This window comes from Limulus polyphemus, unplaced genomic scaffold (assembly GCF_000517525.1).
Source record: "Limulus polyphemus unplaced genomic scaffold, Limulus_polyphemus-2.1.2 Scaffold442, whole genome shotgun sequence".
Classification (NCBI taxonomy): domain Eukaryota; kingdom Metazoa; phylum Arthropoda; class Merostomata; order Xiphosura; family Limulidae; genus Limulus; species Limulus polyphemus.
This window is the reverse complement of record NW_013666052.1, coordinates 6,235-22,732: the sequence shown is the minus strand read 5'-3', so window position 1 is coordinate 22,732 and position 16,498 is coordinate 6,235. Positions and strand designations below refer to the sequence as shown.

Below are 16,498 nucleotides of genomic sequence, written 5' to 3'. Positions count from 1 at the left end.
CAAGGAAATTCCAGACAAGAAAGAAGACTTTATACTGCTTGTAAGTTTGTAAAGCTTTTGTATATAAATCATTGTTTGTAATAACTATTTGTAATAACTGTTATTGTAAATTGTATTATTGGTTGTATATTAAAATACATTTGTATCAAAAAAAAAGAAACTGTGTGTATCAATCTTGTTGGCAAATATCATAAACTGGATATATATCGGCATTTGTTTAACTACTAAATCTAAATTACAATTTAACTCAATTTCAGACTATTTGAAATTGTAATACGTAACAATGACAAGTAACACTAATAGAACACAAATGAACACATAAAATTATGTTACTATAACAACTAAAGTTAGTTAATTGGTTAAAATGAATAAATTTTAAGCATATTTCTTGTTTGTTTGTTTTGAATTTCGCGCAAAGCTACACGAGGGCTATCTGAGCTAGCCGTCATTAATTTAGCAGTGTAAGGCTAAATGGAAGGCAGCTAGTCATAACCACTCATCACCAACTCTTGGGCTACTCTTTTACCAACGAATAGTGGGATTGACCGTCACATTATTACGCCCCCGCGGCTGAAAGGGCGAGCATGTTTGGTGGGACGAGGATTGGAACGCGCGACCCTTAAATTGCGAGTCGAGCGCCCTAACCACCTGGCCATGCCGGGCCAAATATATTTGTCTTAGAAAAGACGATTCAACGTTGATTTGGAACAGTATAACGAGCAGAAGGTTTAGTATGGAAAGTCAAAGTTAGTTGTTTGTTTCTTGCTGTTAAGTTCGTTGAGACCAGGGAGGGTCAGGTGCTAGTTCGATGTCTTCCCCCCTCCTGAACTATTGTTAATTGTTGGTCTTTTGTTTGGTTATTAGGTAAGCTGGTTGGATTTGTTTTGCTTTTTATGTTGCTACTTTCCTTTTCAGGGCTATGTCCATTTTATGTTGTCAGGTTATGAAGTTATGTTATGTAATGTTAGTGGTAGTACGAGTAACTGTATGATCTGTGGTAGAAATGGTGTTAGATGTTCTATAATTATTTTAATAATTAGTGTGCTGTTGTCATCGTGGTTTTGGTTTCTGTATTGAGCTAGAAATTCATAAAATATATTTTTGGTTGCTTCCGTTATTTTGCTTATTGTTCTATTTTGTTGTGTTTGAACGTTTGTGTGTTCTTCGTTTGTTTTGGTGTGTCTTGAGTTTGGGTGTGTGTGTTATTGTTGCATGAGATGTGGGTTTTGGCAACAAAGTGCTCTTTATTCGTGTTTTGTTTGTTTCCTGATTTTGTGCTTGTGACGTAAACCGATTTATTACTATGTTGTGATTAGTTGAATTTCGCGCCAAGCTACTTTTAAAGCGAAAGTGGAGATAGCTAGTTAACACCACCCACCATCAACTCATGAGCTACTGTAATAATCGAATAGTTGGATTTGATCACACTCTTATAATGCACCCTCGGCCTCAAATGACAGAGTACGATTTTTTATTATGTCAGTGACGAGGCGCGAACACGGAACCTTGGAGCTAATACGCTAACTATTTGGCCGCGCTCAGTATTGTGAAACTCGGTGTATAGACCAATTTAACGATGCGGAAAGCAACGTACACAGTTACGTGATGTGTTATGATAACATCATGATCACACTATATGGTACCCATGGGTATAAAAAAACCATCGTCCTAACCACATTCAAGCGGTTTGCATTCAATACCCACAAAAAATATTCTTAATTTGCCTTGAGAAGATATATAAAGTGTTATAAATGATATATTACTACTTAGAAGTATATAAAATTAATCTATGCATTCTTATAACATTTACACTTGGACGTTTAACTATTTAAACCCATGGAAATGTGTTCGAAAGTGTAAATAGAAACATTATACTAAGAGGGTGGGGTGGAGTGGAAAGACTGGAGAAGCACACTAATCTTGGATACCGCAAAATCATTTTCAACTGTTCTTTTTCAATGTATGTAATTCCTATTTACTTCCACGAGCAACTTGCATCAAATCAATAGCTAATCATCTCTTTTTTGTCCCAGAAATTTCTGAAACTTTAGTACAGAACAAAAAATAAAATATATTCTATTTGGACTAACTAACTATACTTCCTATGAAATAACTACGAAAATTGTAAGATTTCCAAAAGTGGAATAAAGCTAAAGGAATCTAGAATGCATTATTTGATGAATGTACATTTTCCATTAATATGCCTAATTTCATAAAATGAAATTTATCGAACACGACAGATTAGATATTATTTTATCCGCTATGTTTTAAGCCTTCACACCAACTGCCAATAATGGATATCCATATCTTCCACAATAGAAGATACAAGAGTTTAGTTACCAAAGTTTAAAAAGGGACGACAAAATGTAAAAGATTAGCAACTTAAGCTGTTGAAGTATATGAGCTTGGGACTAAAAGTCCTCGTTGCACCATCTTAATTTAGAAGCTAGTACTTGAAATAAGTATAAACACCATGAAATTTCATCCAAATCATATTAGGTACAAAATAATTATTCTAACATCGCTGAAATGTAAAACAGCTGTTTCAGCTAGTCTCAGCAAGTATTAAGAACGAACTTAAGCATGTCTACTTGTTTTTGTGTTTATAATATTTTGGGGGGCAATAAGAAATTCATCATTATATTACTTTTATGTCATGATTTTGATCTCTTCAAAGGCACTGCTAAGTGCTTCCAGTAGGTTGGGCCAATTTATTTACGATAAAATTTATGTGTATTTGTTTTATGTTAAATATCATCCCTTTTGAGATGCTTTAATATATAGTAAGGAAACAATAAAGACACAACATTATACAGAGGCTGTATATTTTTGTGCGGAATAAGATAGTCAATAAAGAAAAAGAAATAAAACTCATCTCACCTGAACATTACATGATATGTACATCTTCGAAGGTCCAGTACAAGGCCTGGTATTGTTTCTAAATTAAAGAAAAACATGTAGTTAAAAATGAAATGGCAGCAAGTATAACTATCATGAACGTTTATTAAAGACGTAATGAACGTTTCTAAAGCTATTCTGTGACAATAAAACGGTCAGGTTTTTACCCTTCCATACATACAATTAAATATATCTTTATTCAATTATATATTGAGGATTATATTACAAAACGTCGTCACGAAAGTGTTTTGCACTTGGCTAACGTCATTGTAAATAGGATATGGGAGTCATAAACTTGCTGGAATTATTGCTTCACTCGAAGGTTATATTCAAGAAATCCTGTACTTGTTAGCCCAAGATTCTTTATCACTGCTTCCTTGAGATGTGGGTCATATAAAGGTGAAGGGGTAATGCACATGTTTGAGCGTGTTAGTATTAGCTGAGAGTTAATCTTCTCTTGAGTATGTAATGCGAATGGTTACTGACGTAGGTAATTCATGACTGTGGGATACTCCACGAGATCTTTAGTCTGACTTAAAAGTGTGGGTATGAACACAAACCTTTTTCTCTTTCTTTGGTGAAGAGGATATCTTATTTTGCTTCAGCAACCAAAGAGATATCCAAAGCCTAAACATAGCAGTCAACAAACATGACTGTGAAATACCCTGCAGGGAGAAATTGAGACAGGCTTACGTGGAATTAATCTGAGAAATCCAACATTTGTTACAAATAACCAATATGTGATTTATCTTATTATAATTCGAAACGTTTGGGTCAGATAAATACTTTACAACAAAACCTTGAAGTGTGGAAAAAAGGAAAACCTCTTTGGTGCGATGCCAAAAACAACCATTATGAAGTGCAGAAACACACACATACAAAAAAAAAAATAGTAATATTACCAGTCTAAGTGAGGCACCTTATTGTATCTGTTGTTTGTAAATGAAATAGAATTTTAGTTGCAGAGCTAAAATATCTAATTTGATCTAATATGATGAACTATAAGTACGCTGAAGTAAGAGTAAGGACAATAAACATTATATATCGTTATTATCACAGTTAAGAAAAACATAATGGAATACCAAGGTTAAAACGTAAAGTACAGGACTTGAAACATATGTGGAATGGCGACTGAGATTACATTGTAATATTAAAACGTTACATTCTGGACTAAAAAATTAATTTAAAAAAACGCTTCCCCATAACTACGTCACAAGAAAATGAAATAACATCATTAACTACGGACTAGGCCTAAATTTCAAAGTATTTTAAGTTTCACTTTCGTGGCTTATTTACGATAACTCTCAATTTTTTCCAATAAAATTAACAATATGACTTCTTAAAACCTAATTCAGTAGATCTTTACCAGCTGACGTTTTCAGTGATTTAGTTAACAGGATACTTTCACACAATGAATACAAAATAATGCCTGGTTGTCAAACGACATCACTTGGATAGTATTAGATTTTGAGCTGCCCAACACATATTGAATACTGTAGTTTTTCACAAGGAAATGGTACTTTTGTTTCATCCTGTATATAATAGATGATATCCTACCGGAAGTGAAGAAAACTATATCTAGATCAAATCAGTGGTTAATAATTTTTCTATTACTGGAACTTTTGAAAGTAAATTTGACATACAAGGTACATAAAGTATAATTATCAGTAAGGAACTGCCAGAAAAACGTTTGTGAAATATGACAGTAAGCTTTATCTAAAAAAAGCCCCATGAAATATTTGTTTTTGAAAAAGCATAAATATAATTTTGCTACCTAAACAAAGAGATCATAACTGGGATCTCAATGACATTGGTTGAATACTTGTATGATTTTCAAGATGTGGTATACATATCTAGAATAAAAATATATCCTGATACCCGAAGCACAATATGCTTATCATGATTGAAAGCTTATTTTCTAGATTTTTGAACATTTATGTATTTCTAGATGTGAATATTAATGAATGAAATAAAAATAAATAATAAATTGAAAATTAGGTTTATTTTGTCAAAGGTGTAAAATAAAAAGGTTATAGTTAACCCAATAAAACATGCTTTCGACTATGAGGTATAAGATGTGATGTAAGGTGATAGCCGAAAACTGGAAATCTGGTTCAATGAACATAAAAAATCACCATCCAATGTTTTGGAACATCGTATTTCAAATAACCAAACTAAGCAAAGAAACCAAAGTAGACAAACGGAAAATTAATGAAGCTCTTCAAATACAAGAAGTTCATTGAACCAACACCAAAGGAACACTTTTATACCAATGCTAGTTATTCCTTAATGTTAACTACTATATATAATAAATTGAATATTTACAACACCCTCTACAATCTTACACCTATCATTACTGTCGTCTCCACAACTCGTGATCAATAACGGTCACTTTTTCAAATCTCATACTTAACCAGACGATGACCTAAGGAGATCAAAACGTTGTTACTTGTTTTGTGTTTTTAAATAACAGTTTTGAATATCCATATCAGCTGTCTCTACTTTATAAAATAAAGTATTAGTAAGACTTTGTGAACTGTGGTTGCAAGTTTTATCTAAGAAAAGTAATCTATATTTATTTTAGATTACATAAAAAAGGACAAGTCCCTAAAGTTTTCGAAAGAAGGACCTGTCTTCTTCGGAGGTAATTTTTACCCATGAAGAAGGTAGGTACACTTGTAAAAACTTTAAAGTTTTATCGTGTATTTTTTGTGAGATTTGCCAATTTTTTATTCTACGTATTTTCCATTATTACGAATATTTTAAAATTGGCTAGTTTTTAAAATACATCATCAATCAGTTTATCTATAAAAGCCAAATCTGTTTGTGTTTGCTCCTGTGTTACAGGTTAAAAATACCTACTGGCCTAAATGTTTAAGAACTCGACTGATGTGATAATTTTTCCCAATTTGTTTGAAATCTTTGCTCATTAAATATTATAAATGTATCCATCAAACACTGGAGTATTTCGAAATCAAATTTTGGATGTCATTTATTATATGCAGAGTGTTTTGAATAAGATATTTTTTCTTTCTCCTGTCCTGAGTAGGATCAAAGAAAGTTGATTACTCAGGATACAGTAGGAGACTTACCAAATGTGTCTTATATGTTTTACAACAAAATAACACATGGTTTTGTTTTAGAGGTCAACATTTTAACATCACACGAAGCGATCCCTAATGTATTCGCACAGCTGTAAACAATCAGTCATGGTTATGACGTCACAGAGAACTTAGCGTGAGGTTGATGATTTAGAGAGAAAACAACAGTAGTACATAAACCGGGATGTAGGCAATGTACATACATGTATATCTGAACGACGTGTTGTTGTGTGATGTTAACGATCATAAAGAACTATGCCTAACTTTTGTTTCTAATTTACAACAGCAGGAGAAAGTGAAACCTGAAACATAGTGACAGCACTTGCAAGAAACAACTTGATGATATTCAATACACAATACAAAAATAAAGAAAAGTCCATTCTGTCAGTATGATATTTGGAAGTAATTTTGGGGTACTATAGTATTTCTTCTTGTTTTTACTCGATGCACGATTGACTAAGGATTACTTGTGGAAACCTTTATTCAATCAAAATCCGGCTCCACAGGTTATAATTAAGTAGCATTTCTATTATTACACACTAGATGGCAGCACATATAACACAAATCCTAACTTCCAAAAACCCAGTGGTATTCGTTATTTGACTTTGAAACTCGATATAAATATCTTGAAGAATGACAAATACAGATATTTCAAGTAAACCAAAAAATAATTTTGGATAAAGAGCATTTTTTCAATGATACATAGACAGTCTTAGTAACAATCAAATTTTAATGGTATGTGAAAAAAAACAAAAAACTCAAGACTATACACATAATTATTTTTACTAGGCCCTCGGATATTGTCAAGTGGAAAAACGGAAAGATAATCCATACAACAGATTTCCTTTCTGCCATAATGAATTATTGTAAATTAATAAAACAAATAGCCAAACAAAAAATTTCACTGAGAACCTCTGAACACCGTGTCAAAAGTGCATCCTATTAATTAAGTAGAGCTCCAAGAAAAAGATTAGAATGATCACATTAATTAAATGAGATATGTGAATTCCTTCCTTGGGGGGGGGCTCGTTAAAGTGTACACAAACATTTGTTCACCTTTGTCTTCCACAATGAGATCCATTATGGATGAAAAAAAAGCCTGAACGCCCCCCAGTGGCACAAGCGGTATGTTTGCGGACTTATAACGCTAGAATCCGGGTTTCGATACCAGTGGTGGGCAGAGCACAGATAGCCCATTGCGTAGCTTTGTGCTTAATTAAAAACAAACAAAAGTCAGAAAAACTTGTTGTTGGGTTGCCAATAACAACTCACTAAGCCAAAGAAAGTTTTTGTGATTTGTCCAATAAACGAAATTGCAACCTACTCTTTCTGTCTCTGACAGTAGATATTCAGACTTAGCAGCTCATATATAATCTTGAGAATGCGACAACACTTGATACAAATGATTCACACACTCATCAAAAATTTTATTAAACATAACTTTACTATCTAAGTATTCAATTTTATAATAGCTCTCATCATGACGCTCTGAATTACTGGCGATAGAGTTGTGGCAATTATATAGTAATCGTTGTCATGGTAGGTAGTCCTAACGATCACCGTAGTCCAATTATTATTATATATATTAATAATAAGTTTTCTCTTCGTTTCGTCTGTCTGCTGCAAATTTTAGAGAAGTACATAAAAAAAACTATTTTTTGTGCTGAAGTGGCTGAGATTTGAGCCTGGATCTTCTTGGTGGAAGTCTCTGGCATTATTTTCTCGATTGAGGGTTTCTTCCATTTATAATTAACTGTTAGACCGTTTTCAAGAGGGTTTCACAGGATTTTCGAACTTATCTTTAACCTATCTATATTTCATGTGTGGCTCGTATTGTATTATTTTAATATGATGGGCTATTCCAGATATATCAATATTATCTGCCATGCTCCTGAATTCTAGTTTTTCTTGTTCTTTTTATTTATCCAATGTATTGGAATCCAAGTTCATATGTGGTGTTGTAAATGGTATTTTTCTTCTCCACTGGGCCTTTAAGTGGTATGGTGTGAACTAACTACGATTGTATTGTGTTTTGTTTCCCAATACTGCTATGACTTTATGTTATTTGTATATCTTATGTGTGTGTTTTTAGAGAGTTGGTTGAATGTTGAATTTTAGCGCAAAGTTACACAATAGACTATCTGTATTCTGTCTACAGCGAGGAATAGAGCCTCGGATTTTAGCATTGCACGTTCGAAACTTACATCCGATCAACAGGGGGACGTTTTCAGAGAGATCTTAGCGCTTATCCTATGTGTTTTCTTCTTTATCAAGTGTTCTTTAAGGAGGGTTCTAGTGATATGTTTTTCTTCCCTATTCTTAGCTTCTTCTTTATTACAAATTCTATTCATTCTGAAACTAGGCAGTCTATGACCCCTGTCTTTACGTTACTGGGTAGTTTGATTTATAGTTGAGGTATTTATCCGTATTTGTGTGTCTTGGTAACCATGACGTCAAAGAATGGGAATTTGTTATACTCTGTTTCCATCGTGCGTTGTTTGTGTGCTTGCTATTAGTAAAATCTATCGTGGCAAGAAACATCTTAAGTAAATGACATGTATATTCACTTCGTTACTCTTTTTTTCACCAAAACTACAGCAACAACTACTAATGTGGTAAATGTGCGTGTCATTTACTTACTAAAGAAATATCTCATGTAATTGGCTTAGGATACCTGCTTGATCAAACCCTCGACGTGAAGGAGGTGAAAGGGTCTGAACAAAATAATGTTGTTAAATCACTACAATTCACCGTTTCTTTGTTCGTCTTATTCGTTTCCCCTTAAATTTCTTTTATCAGTTTTTAGCTGCTATTCTAACAGGTTTTTCACAATCTTCGAATCTCGCGAATAAACTCTTTGTTTCCTTGTATCATTGTTAATTTTTGAAACAACCGGTGACGAGCGGCCTCTGCACATTACATATTTGTATTTTCGCGCTCTTGTTATGATCCTCACTAAACTCATAGGCTCCTTATTCATATTTAATTCTTGTTCCATTGACCTATTTTAGATTGATTTACTTATCATAGAATATTTACTACTAATTCGTGAATACTTTACTTCTTTGAACACTGAGCAAACAATGCCTCTTTATTGTGCAAAATTTTACTGCTAATGATGAAATATCCTTAACTTATGAAGTAGGGTTGTACTTAGTAAAAAACGTTATACTCCCATTCTTGCTTTTACTTTAATTTCTTATTCTTTGTTTTATGTATCTACATTATCAATATTTTTGTCTGGGGTGTCTTGTGTGTAGCATTGGGAATTTGAAAATCCTAATGCTACTACAACAATATTTTTGTCTCGGGTGTCTTGTGTGTAGCATTGGGAATTTGAAAATCCTAATGCTACTACAACAATATTTTTGTCTGTGGTGTCTTGTGTGTAGCATTGGGAATTTGAAAAATCCTAATGCTACTACAACACTACAACAATATTTTTACATGATTTTGTTTTGTTTGCTTGTGGTAAAGCACAAAGCTACACAATGGGCTATCCATGCTGTGCCCACCACGAGTATCGAAAAGCGGTTTTAACGTTATAAGTCTGTAGACAAACCGTTCAGCCACTGGGTGGCGTTACATAATTTGGCTGAGACTGTTCACACAGACACTAGTGGGTGAGATGATCGTATAACAGACCATTGAGAGGTTTCATATACACTATTTACAGTTGTGATAGTAACACATTCTTAGTATATTCGCGTTTTACAAAACTCAACACTTGTTCATCAATAACTGGCTTGAATAAAAGCATTATATCACGTATAAAAGGTTCACGTTTGTAGTATACCGAACTTCCAGTTATGAACAATATGTGTTATTAATGCTAGGTGGTCATTACAGAATAGGACAGAATATGTTCGTTAATGAAATCAATGTGATCTTATTGTTGTGACTGATGGATTTATTGATATGTCTCTATTTTCTTTCAAACTAATTTACACAACAAGTAAGTTTGTTTGTAATTAAGCACAAAGCTACACAATGGGCTATCTGTGCTCTGCCCACCACGGGTATCGAAAACCGGTTTCTAGCGTTGTAAGTCCGCAGACATACCGCTGTGATACTGGGGAGCACAACAAGTAAGAAGTATTTCTATTAACACAGATATCTACATAGTTTTGTGCAAATTAGTTGAGTGTATATTGCTGTGTTAATTAAATCTTATTTGTCTTGGAAACGTTTGTATTCTGCTCACACCACACTGCATTCTATAACAATGCAACAACACGAATTTTGTCGCCATTTTAACTGACCAAAGGACGACTTGGATAGAGTTGCTAACTCTTCATAATAATGGACATTTACTTGAATGTAGTATGGGGGAAAAGGGTAATTATAATAGTTTGTTTGTTTGTAATTAAGCACAAAGCTGCACCATGGGCTATCTGTGCTCTGCCCACCACGAGTATCGAAACCCGGTTTCTAGCGTTGTAAGTCCGCAGACATACCGCTGTGCCACTGGGGGGGGGGCAATTCTAATAGAAAATGTAAAGGCAATGAAGCAAGCAGGATTCATAATCTCGAAAATCATACATTTTCGATACATTGAGTTGAAAATGACGGTGTATCTTCTTTTATTTTTGAGTGATTTGGGTCGAATTGTAGAAAATGTGAACTTTGTAAACTATGGGTCTGTGGTTTTATATTTTGAAAAGTACTAAAATTATTCAAAAAACTTCTGTTGTTCCATTTATTTTTTTAAACATGAAAAGTTACCCCATTTTGTTTGTTTGTTTGTTTTTGAATTTCGCGCAAAGCTACACGAGGGCTATCTGCGCTAGCCGTCCCTAGTTTAGCAGCGTAAGACTAGAAGGAAGGCAGCTAGTCATCGCCACCCACCGCCAACTTTTGGGCTACTCTTTTACCAACGAATAGTGGGATTGACCGTCACATTATAATGCCCCCACGGCTGAAAGGGAGAGCATGTTTGGTGTGACGGGGATTCGAACCCGCGACCCTCGGATTGTGAGTCGAGCGCCCTAACCACCTGGCCATGCCGGGCCTTACCCCATTTTATAGCGACTGCAGAAGACAATATTTTCAACGATCAAATTCAACCTGGTTAAAGGAGATTTCGTGACTCCTAAGTAAATGATCTAAAATATTCAGTGACATTACATTACTTATTCCTAAGTAAATGATCTAAAATATTCAGTGACATTACATTACTTATTCCTGGGTAAATGATCTCAAATATTCAGTGACATTACATTACTTATTCCTAAGTAAATGATCTAAAATATTCAGTGACATTACATTACTTATTCCTAAGTAAATGATCTAAAATATTCAGTGACATTACATTACTTATTCCTGGAAAATACGATTTATTTTAACAGTGTAATTTATGGGGGAATCATTTGTAGAGACCAATGTCCAGTAGTATGGGATGTTACTACAATTTGTTCTTGAATTCTTAGTGTGATGCTTCATCCTTGTTTCAGTTTGAATAAACGATATGATAACATCATAGACATGAAACGTAATTTCGCATTAAAATTATGACAGCTTCCCTTATAAATACTTGTTGATCCGTTAGTGGGATTCAAAAATAATTCTATCGGAGCTCCTATTCTCCTACTATGTTAACCTTAGCCATGAATACTTTACGTTAGAGATCAGATCTATAAGTCAATATAATCCAAAGGTCACTCTAACTTCAAAGATTAGATAGCCACACATTCACACACACACGTACACGTATGTAATAGCGTAATGCTGTTGTTATTAGATAGTCTCACATTCACACACACACACGTACACGTATGTAATAGCGTAATGCTGTTGTTATTAGATAGTCTCACATTCACACACACACGTACACGTATATAATAGCGTAATGCTGTTGTCTCGGGCTGTTTGTAAAATAGGAAGTGACTAAAAATAGTTGATTGCTCAATAAACATTAATTTCACATCGTACAAAAAGCCTAACACCTCTTATAGTTCATAGCGTATGCCGTTCGTGACTTAATTTCCTGAACAGCAATAGCCTATTAGCCTTTGTCCTATAGTATCACATTTTTTTTAATATAAACTAACGTTTTAGCTCCAGTTGTGTCGTAATACAGAGTTGTATATGAAATCTTATTCTTTCAGAAAAGAACGGAGTTCGTTAGCTCCTAAATACAAAAGTATAAAATGAACAAAATTTACAAGAAAAAAAAAGAAATGTAATGTATACAATATAGATAAATAAAAATTTATATGGACGTCTCACCTATTTTTTAGGCACTTTCTTGTCAGAACTGATATTCCTCCGCCACATGTTCTGGAACATCCATTGCTATCTGTCCAGTTACTCCACGGACCAGACTCCTCCGACGAAATATTTGTTCCCCAAGTTTCATTTTCAGATGAAAACGAATGTTGAAGTTTGTGGCGCTCGTGTCTTAGATTCTAAAAACAAAAAAAAATTACAGTTTCCATAGTCTGATTTTCAGGTTATAATATTTAAGATATTAGGTCGAATTAGAAATCGTAGCTTATAGAGTGATCTATCCAGAGAATACAATATATTTGAAGTTTTCACGTATTTGTAATCTAAGTATGCCAGACTAAATTCTATTTTTTTGATTCACCTCAGAGGAAAGGCTTCGAGGTACTTCCTATCAACGTTTGTCCCTCATGCAGTTTTACAAAAATGTTATTGAAATATTAAAGTTCTTTATGATTAAGTAATGTTTAAAATAATATATGTTATATAAATTTGTATAATATTGTAGAATGAGTAGTGTTTCTCCCGTTTAAGACATGTAAAAACGACCTGTAAAAATGTAGTAGTTTCGTATGGTGTTTCTCCGGATGAGCATGTTTTGGTGTAACGGGGATTCGAACCCGCGGCCTACAGATTGCGAATCGAGTGCCCTAACCACCTGGCCATGCCGGGCCAACGACCTACTAATGGGATAAAACAAACCAGTATCTCTTATAATTGGAATATTGAGTATGCCATCCGTTAAGTTCTTTATTAGACAGCAGTTATAACACAAAATTGTTTCGCGATTGTTTGAATGAAGTTTGTATGCAATAATTAAATAGTTACATAAAAGAATTTGACTGTCTGCAATAAATCGTCTCAAGAATACCTTACTTTAGCTGGCTCTGTAGTGGCGCTCTTTATTTCGGAGCTGGCGATACCACCAGCACTGAGGGCGTTATAAGATTGACAATTAATCTTTTAGGGTTGATGGCGCTGCTGACTTGAAACCTTCCCTTTGGTCACTAGTTCAAAATTAGGTTAGGTGACAGATAACTGTGGTTTTGCCACAAATATAGCTTTTGTTTGTTTGAAGTTAAGCACAAAGCTACACAATGGCCTATCTACGCTCTGCCCACCACAGGTATCGAAATTTGGTTTATAGCGTTGTAAGTCCGCAGACATTGCGCTGTGCCACTGGGAGGCCAAATACAGCTATTAAAATTCATCGTTGCTCAAACTTTTGTCATCCACGCCCCACATTTGATTAATATGTTTTTTTGCGCGACCCTCTCGCTTTTTAAATGAACGAAAGAGTTAAGTGACGAAATATAATACATGGAAGTGGGTTCAAATGCTATATGTGTTATTTTATGAAAACTATATTTAAACGCTTAATTTTTGCATTATTGTACTATTGGCTCTACTCTAATCGTTCACACCCCCCTAAAGAGATCATTCTGCACCCTCTGAGGAGCGCCCAGCACTTTTGGAAATGCTGTCTTACACCATTTTTTCCTTCCAGCTAAGTTATATTCCGCTTGGATAGTCAAAGCATGTTAAACTATTTTATCTAGGTTATCGTTTCAAAAGGAAAAAAAATACAAACTTTGTTCTTATGTAAAAAATGTTTGAGGCGAAATTTTTCAGACATTTGTCGTGCATTTTTATAGTGTAATTGGTACAGATGTTTGCAAAACCAGTAGGGCCACTTTTACACACACACACGCACGAAACTAAGTTGTTGGTTATACGTGAAATAAATGTTTACGTACAATCTTGTAGATGAAGGTGTGTGTACGGATTTAGGTCTGTTGAACTTCAGTATGGGATTCATGTAGATTAATTTTTAAAAACTATTAACACACTTTAGTTGTCAACTCTTCGTTGTTGGTTATACATGAAATAAATCTTTACGTACAATCTTGTAAACGAAGGTGTGTGTATGGATTTACGCCTGTTGAACTTCAGTATGGGATTCATGTAGTTTAATTTTTAAAAATTATTAACACACTTTAGTTGTCAACTTTTTTTCACGTTAGTTGCACATTTTCACACATTTTATTTTGTTGACAACGTGTTAAAATACCATACTTGCCAGTAGCATTGTTTTAGTTGACCAGAAATCATTATATGAAAACCAAGCAAGCCATGGCTTAGTTGTTTATTTCTTGAATTTTGTGTAAGGCTACTGAGGGCTATCCGCACTAGCCGTCCCTAATTTTCAAGTGATAGACTAAAGGGAAGGCAGCTAGTCAACATCATCCATCGTCAAGTGATGGGCTAATCTTTTATCAGTGAATAGTGAGATTGACCGCCACATTATAACGCCTACACGGCTGTAAAGTTAAGTATGCTCGGTAACGGAATTCTAACCTAGGACAGATTGCAAATGGAGTGCTCTAGCCACCACACCATGGTAGGCCCTAAGCCAAGCCAATACTAATATATTTCTTTCACTCCAAACTCTTTTAGGTCTTATCATTAAATACGTTTGAATAATTAATTTATTTCTAAGTTAGAATTTTTTTATCATCAGTCTTGTATTCTTCTTCCAAAAATATAAATTTTAAAATAGGGATTATTCAAAGAGGTATTTAAAGTTACCTGCGTTGGTTTTGTGTCGATTCATAACCTATTGTAACAACAACAACAACAAAAAGTTTGTTAAATGTTAGAAACTGCTTCACGAAAAAACAATTAAGGAATTATTATGCATTATATTTATCAGTTAGTCCAGTTTAACACAAAAATCAAAAGAATAACGCTCGTTATTCATTATTCAAAGATTATTTAATAACTCTTTTACAAAAACATAACATTAACAAGTATGCTTTATAATGGATTTTATCGGATCTCAATTCGTGCTTCCGATTTTGGTACAAATGTGAAAAAAAAATATTTCTGACATTCTTCTCAGATTACTTATTTTATCTGTATGTTTGCTGTGTTTATAGAATGTTTACAATAGTTTCAGAAACCCTATCTATATCTGGAGAAACTGTAGTCTGAAAACGCTGTTAATCTATTACATGGCTATTATATGGCTATATCAGCCTGTTCTAATTAGACAAAATTATTTTTTTCTTAGTTGAATGGATTATTGCTACTAAAATAACCAGTAAAAGATAAAGTCACGCGAAGTGAAAAATGCCAACATAAGAACATTGGCGCCTTTTAGACCACGTGTATGGAATCACAGACACATCTGTCTCCAACTGTGTTCCAATACTCCGTCTGCTTGAAAGAGAGTATGCAGTTAGATGCGAGGGTTGTTTTTATTACCACATCTAAAGTACATACGATGAAGAATCAGTAGAATTTTTAAAACATGAAAAATATGTTTATAAACCAGAGTTCTGTTACGTAATTAAAAACTGATCACCATGGCGATACCAATTTTTCTCGTATTCTATGAATAGTTTTGTCTTTATTTATTTAGTTTGGAACATTCAAGAGATGTTTATATATATATATATATATATATATATATGGATGTTTAAATAGCCATACAGATTTATAAGTATAGGTTGTTTATATTGTTCTTTTCTAGATAGGAATGATTCATTTGAAAATTAAACAGTATCTCTAAATTTCAATCATTGTAACAAAAACACTCATCAATTTTAGAATTTATATTTTAAACATTTTATCCTGATGATATAATTGCGAAATGTATGTTAAATTTAAATTTACATTAAGCAACTTTTCAGACAGTTAAGACAAAAAGAAAGAAAGTGACGCATATAAAAAAAGATAGACAAAAATAACTAAAGAATAAAACTTCTTAAGCAAAAAGAGATAAATATCTACAGATATTAGATCAGGGGCGTAGCCAGGATGGGCGATCAAGCGACCAACCCAATATTTTACGAAGTATAAAAGTTCGTTATCTTATCATTTTTCAAATAAACACTTGATTATCGTGTAAATCACATAAATTCTTTATGTAAAAGAAAAGGTCCACACACTATAGTGACAGCTACGCCTCTGAATTAGACTCCTATGAGTGTAGAAGTACAATGTCATTAGATTTAATATTTATTAGTGGGTCTTACGTTTCAAAAAATTATAAATGTAAAGAACAGATATGGGTTCTCAATCACACACAATCGCATCTGAAACTATCATTCGCTATCTGCGTCAAGCTATGAGAAGGTAGAAACTGCTAATAAGACATAAAAAATATATGATAAATAAGAAAATGTTAATTGTTATTGTTTTGAAATTAAGCACAAAGCTACACAATGGGCTATCTGTGCTCTGCCCATCACGGGTATCGAAAGCCGGTT

The 16,498-nt window shown here is 33.7% G+C and overlaps 1 protein-coding gene across 1 annotated transcript in view; it reads right to left on the bottom strand.

Annotated features, from left to right (window-relative positions):
* Positions 1–16,498, bottom strand: part of LOC106458309 (papilin-like) — a 77,993-nt gene that overhangs the window by 59,219 nt on the left and 2,276 nt on the right. Inside the window, exons 2-3 of the mRNA XM_022384492.1 lie at positions 12,228–12,406; positions 2,881–2,938 (exon numbers count right to left, since the gene is read on the bottom strand). Coding sequence (XP_022240200.1) covers positions 2,881–2,938; positions 12,228–12,406 — 237 coding nt within the window. The remainder of the gene's footprint in view (positions 1–2,880; positions 2,939–12,227; positions 12,407–16,498) is intronic.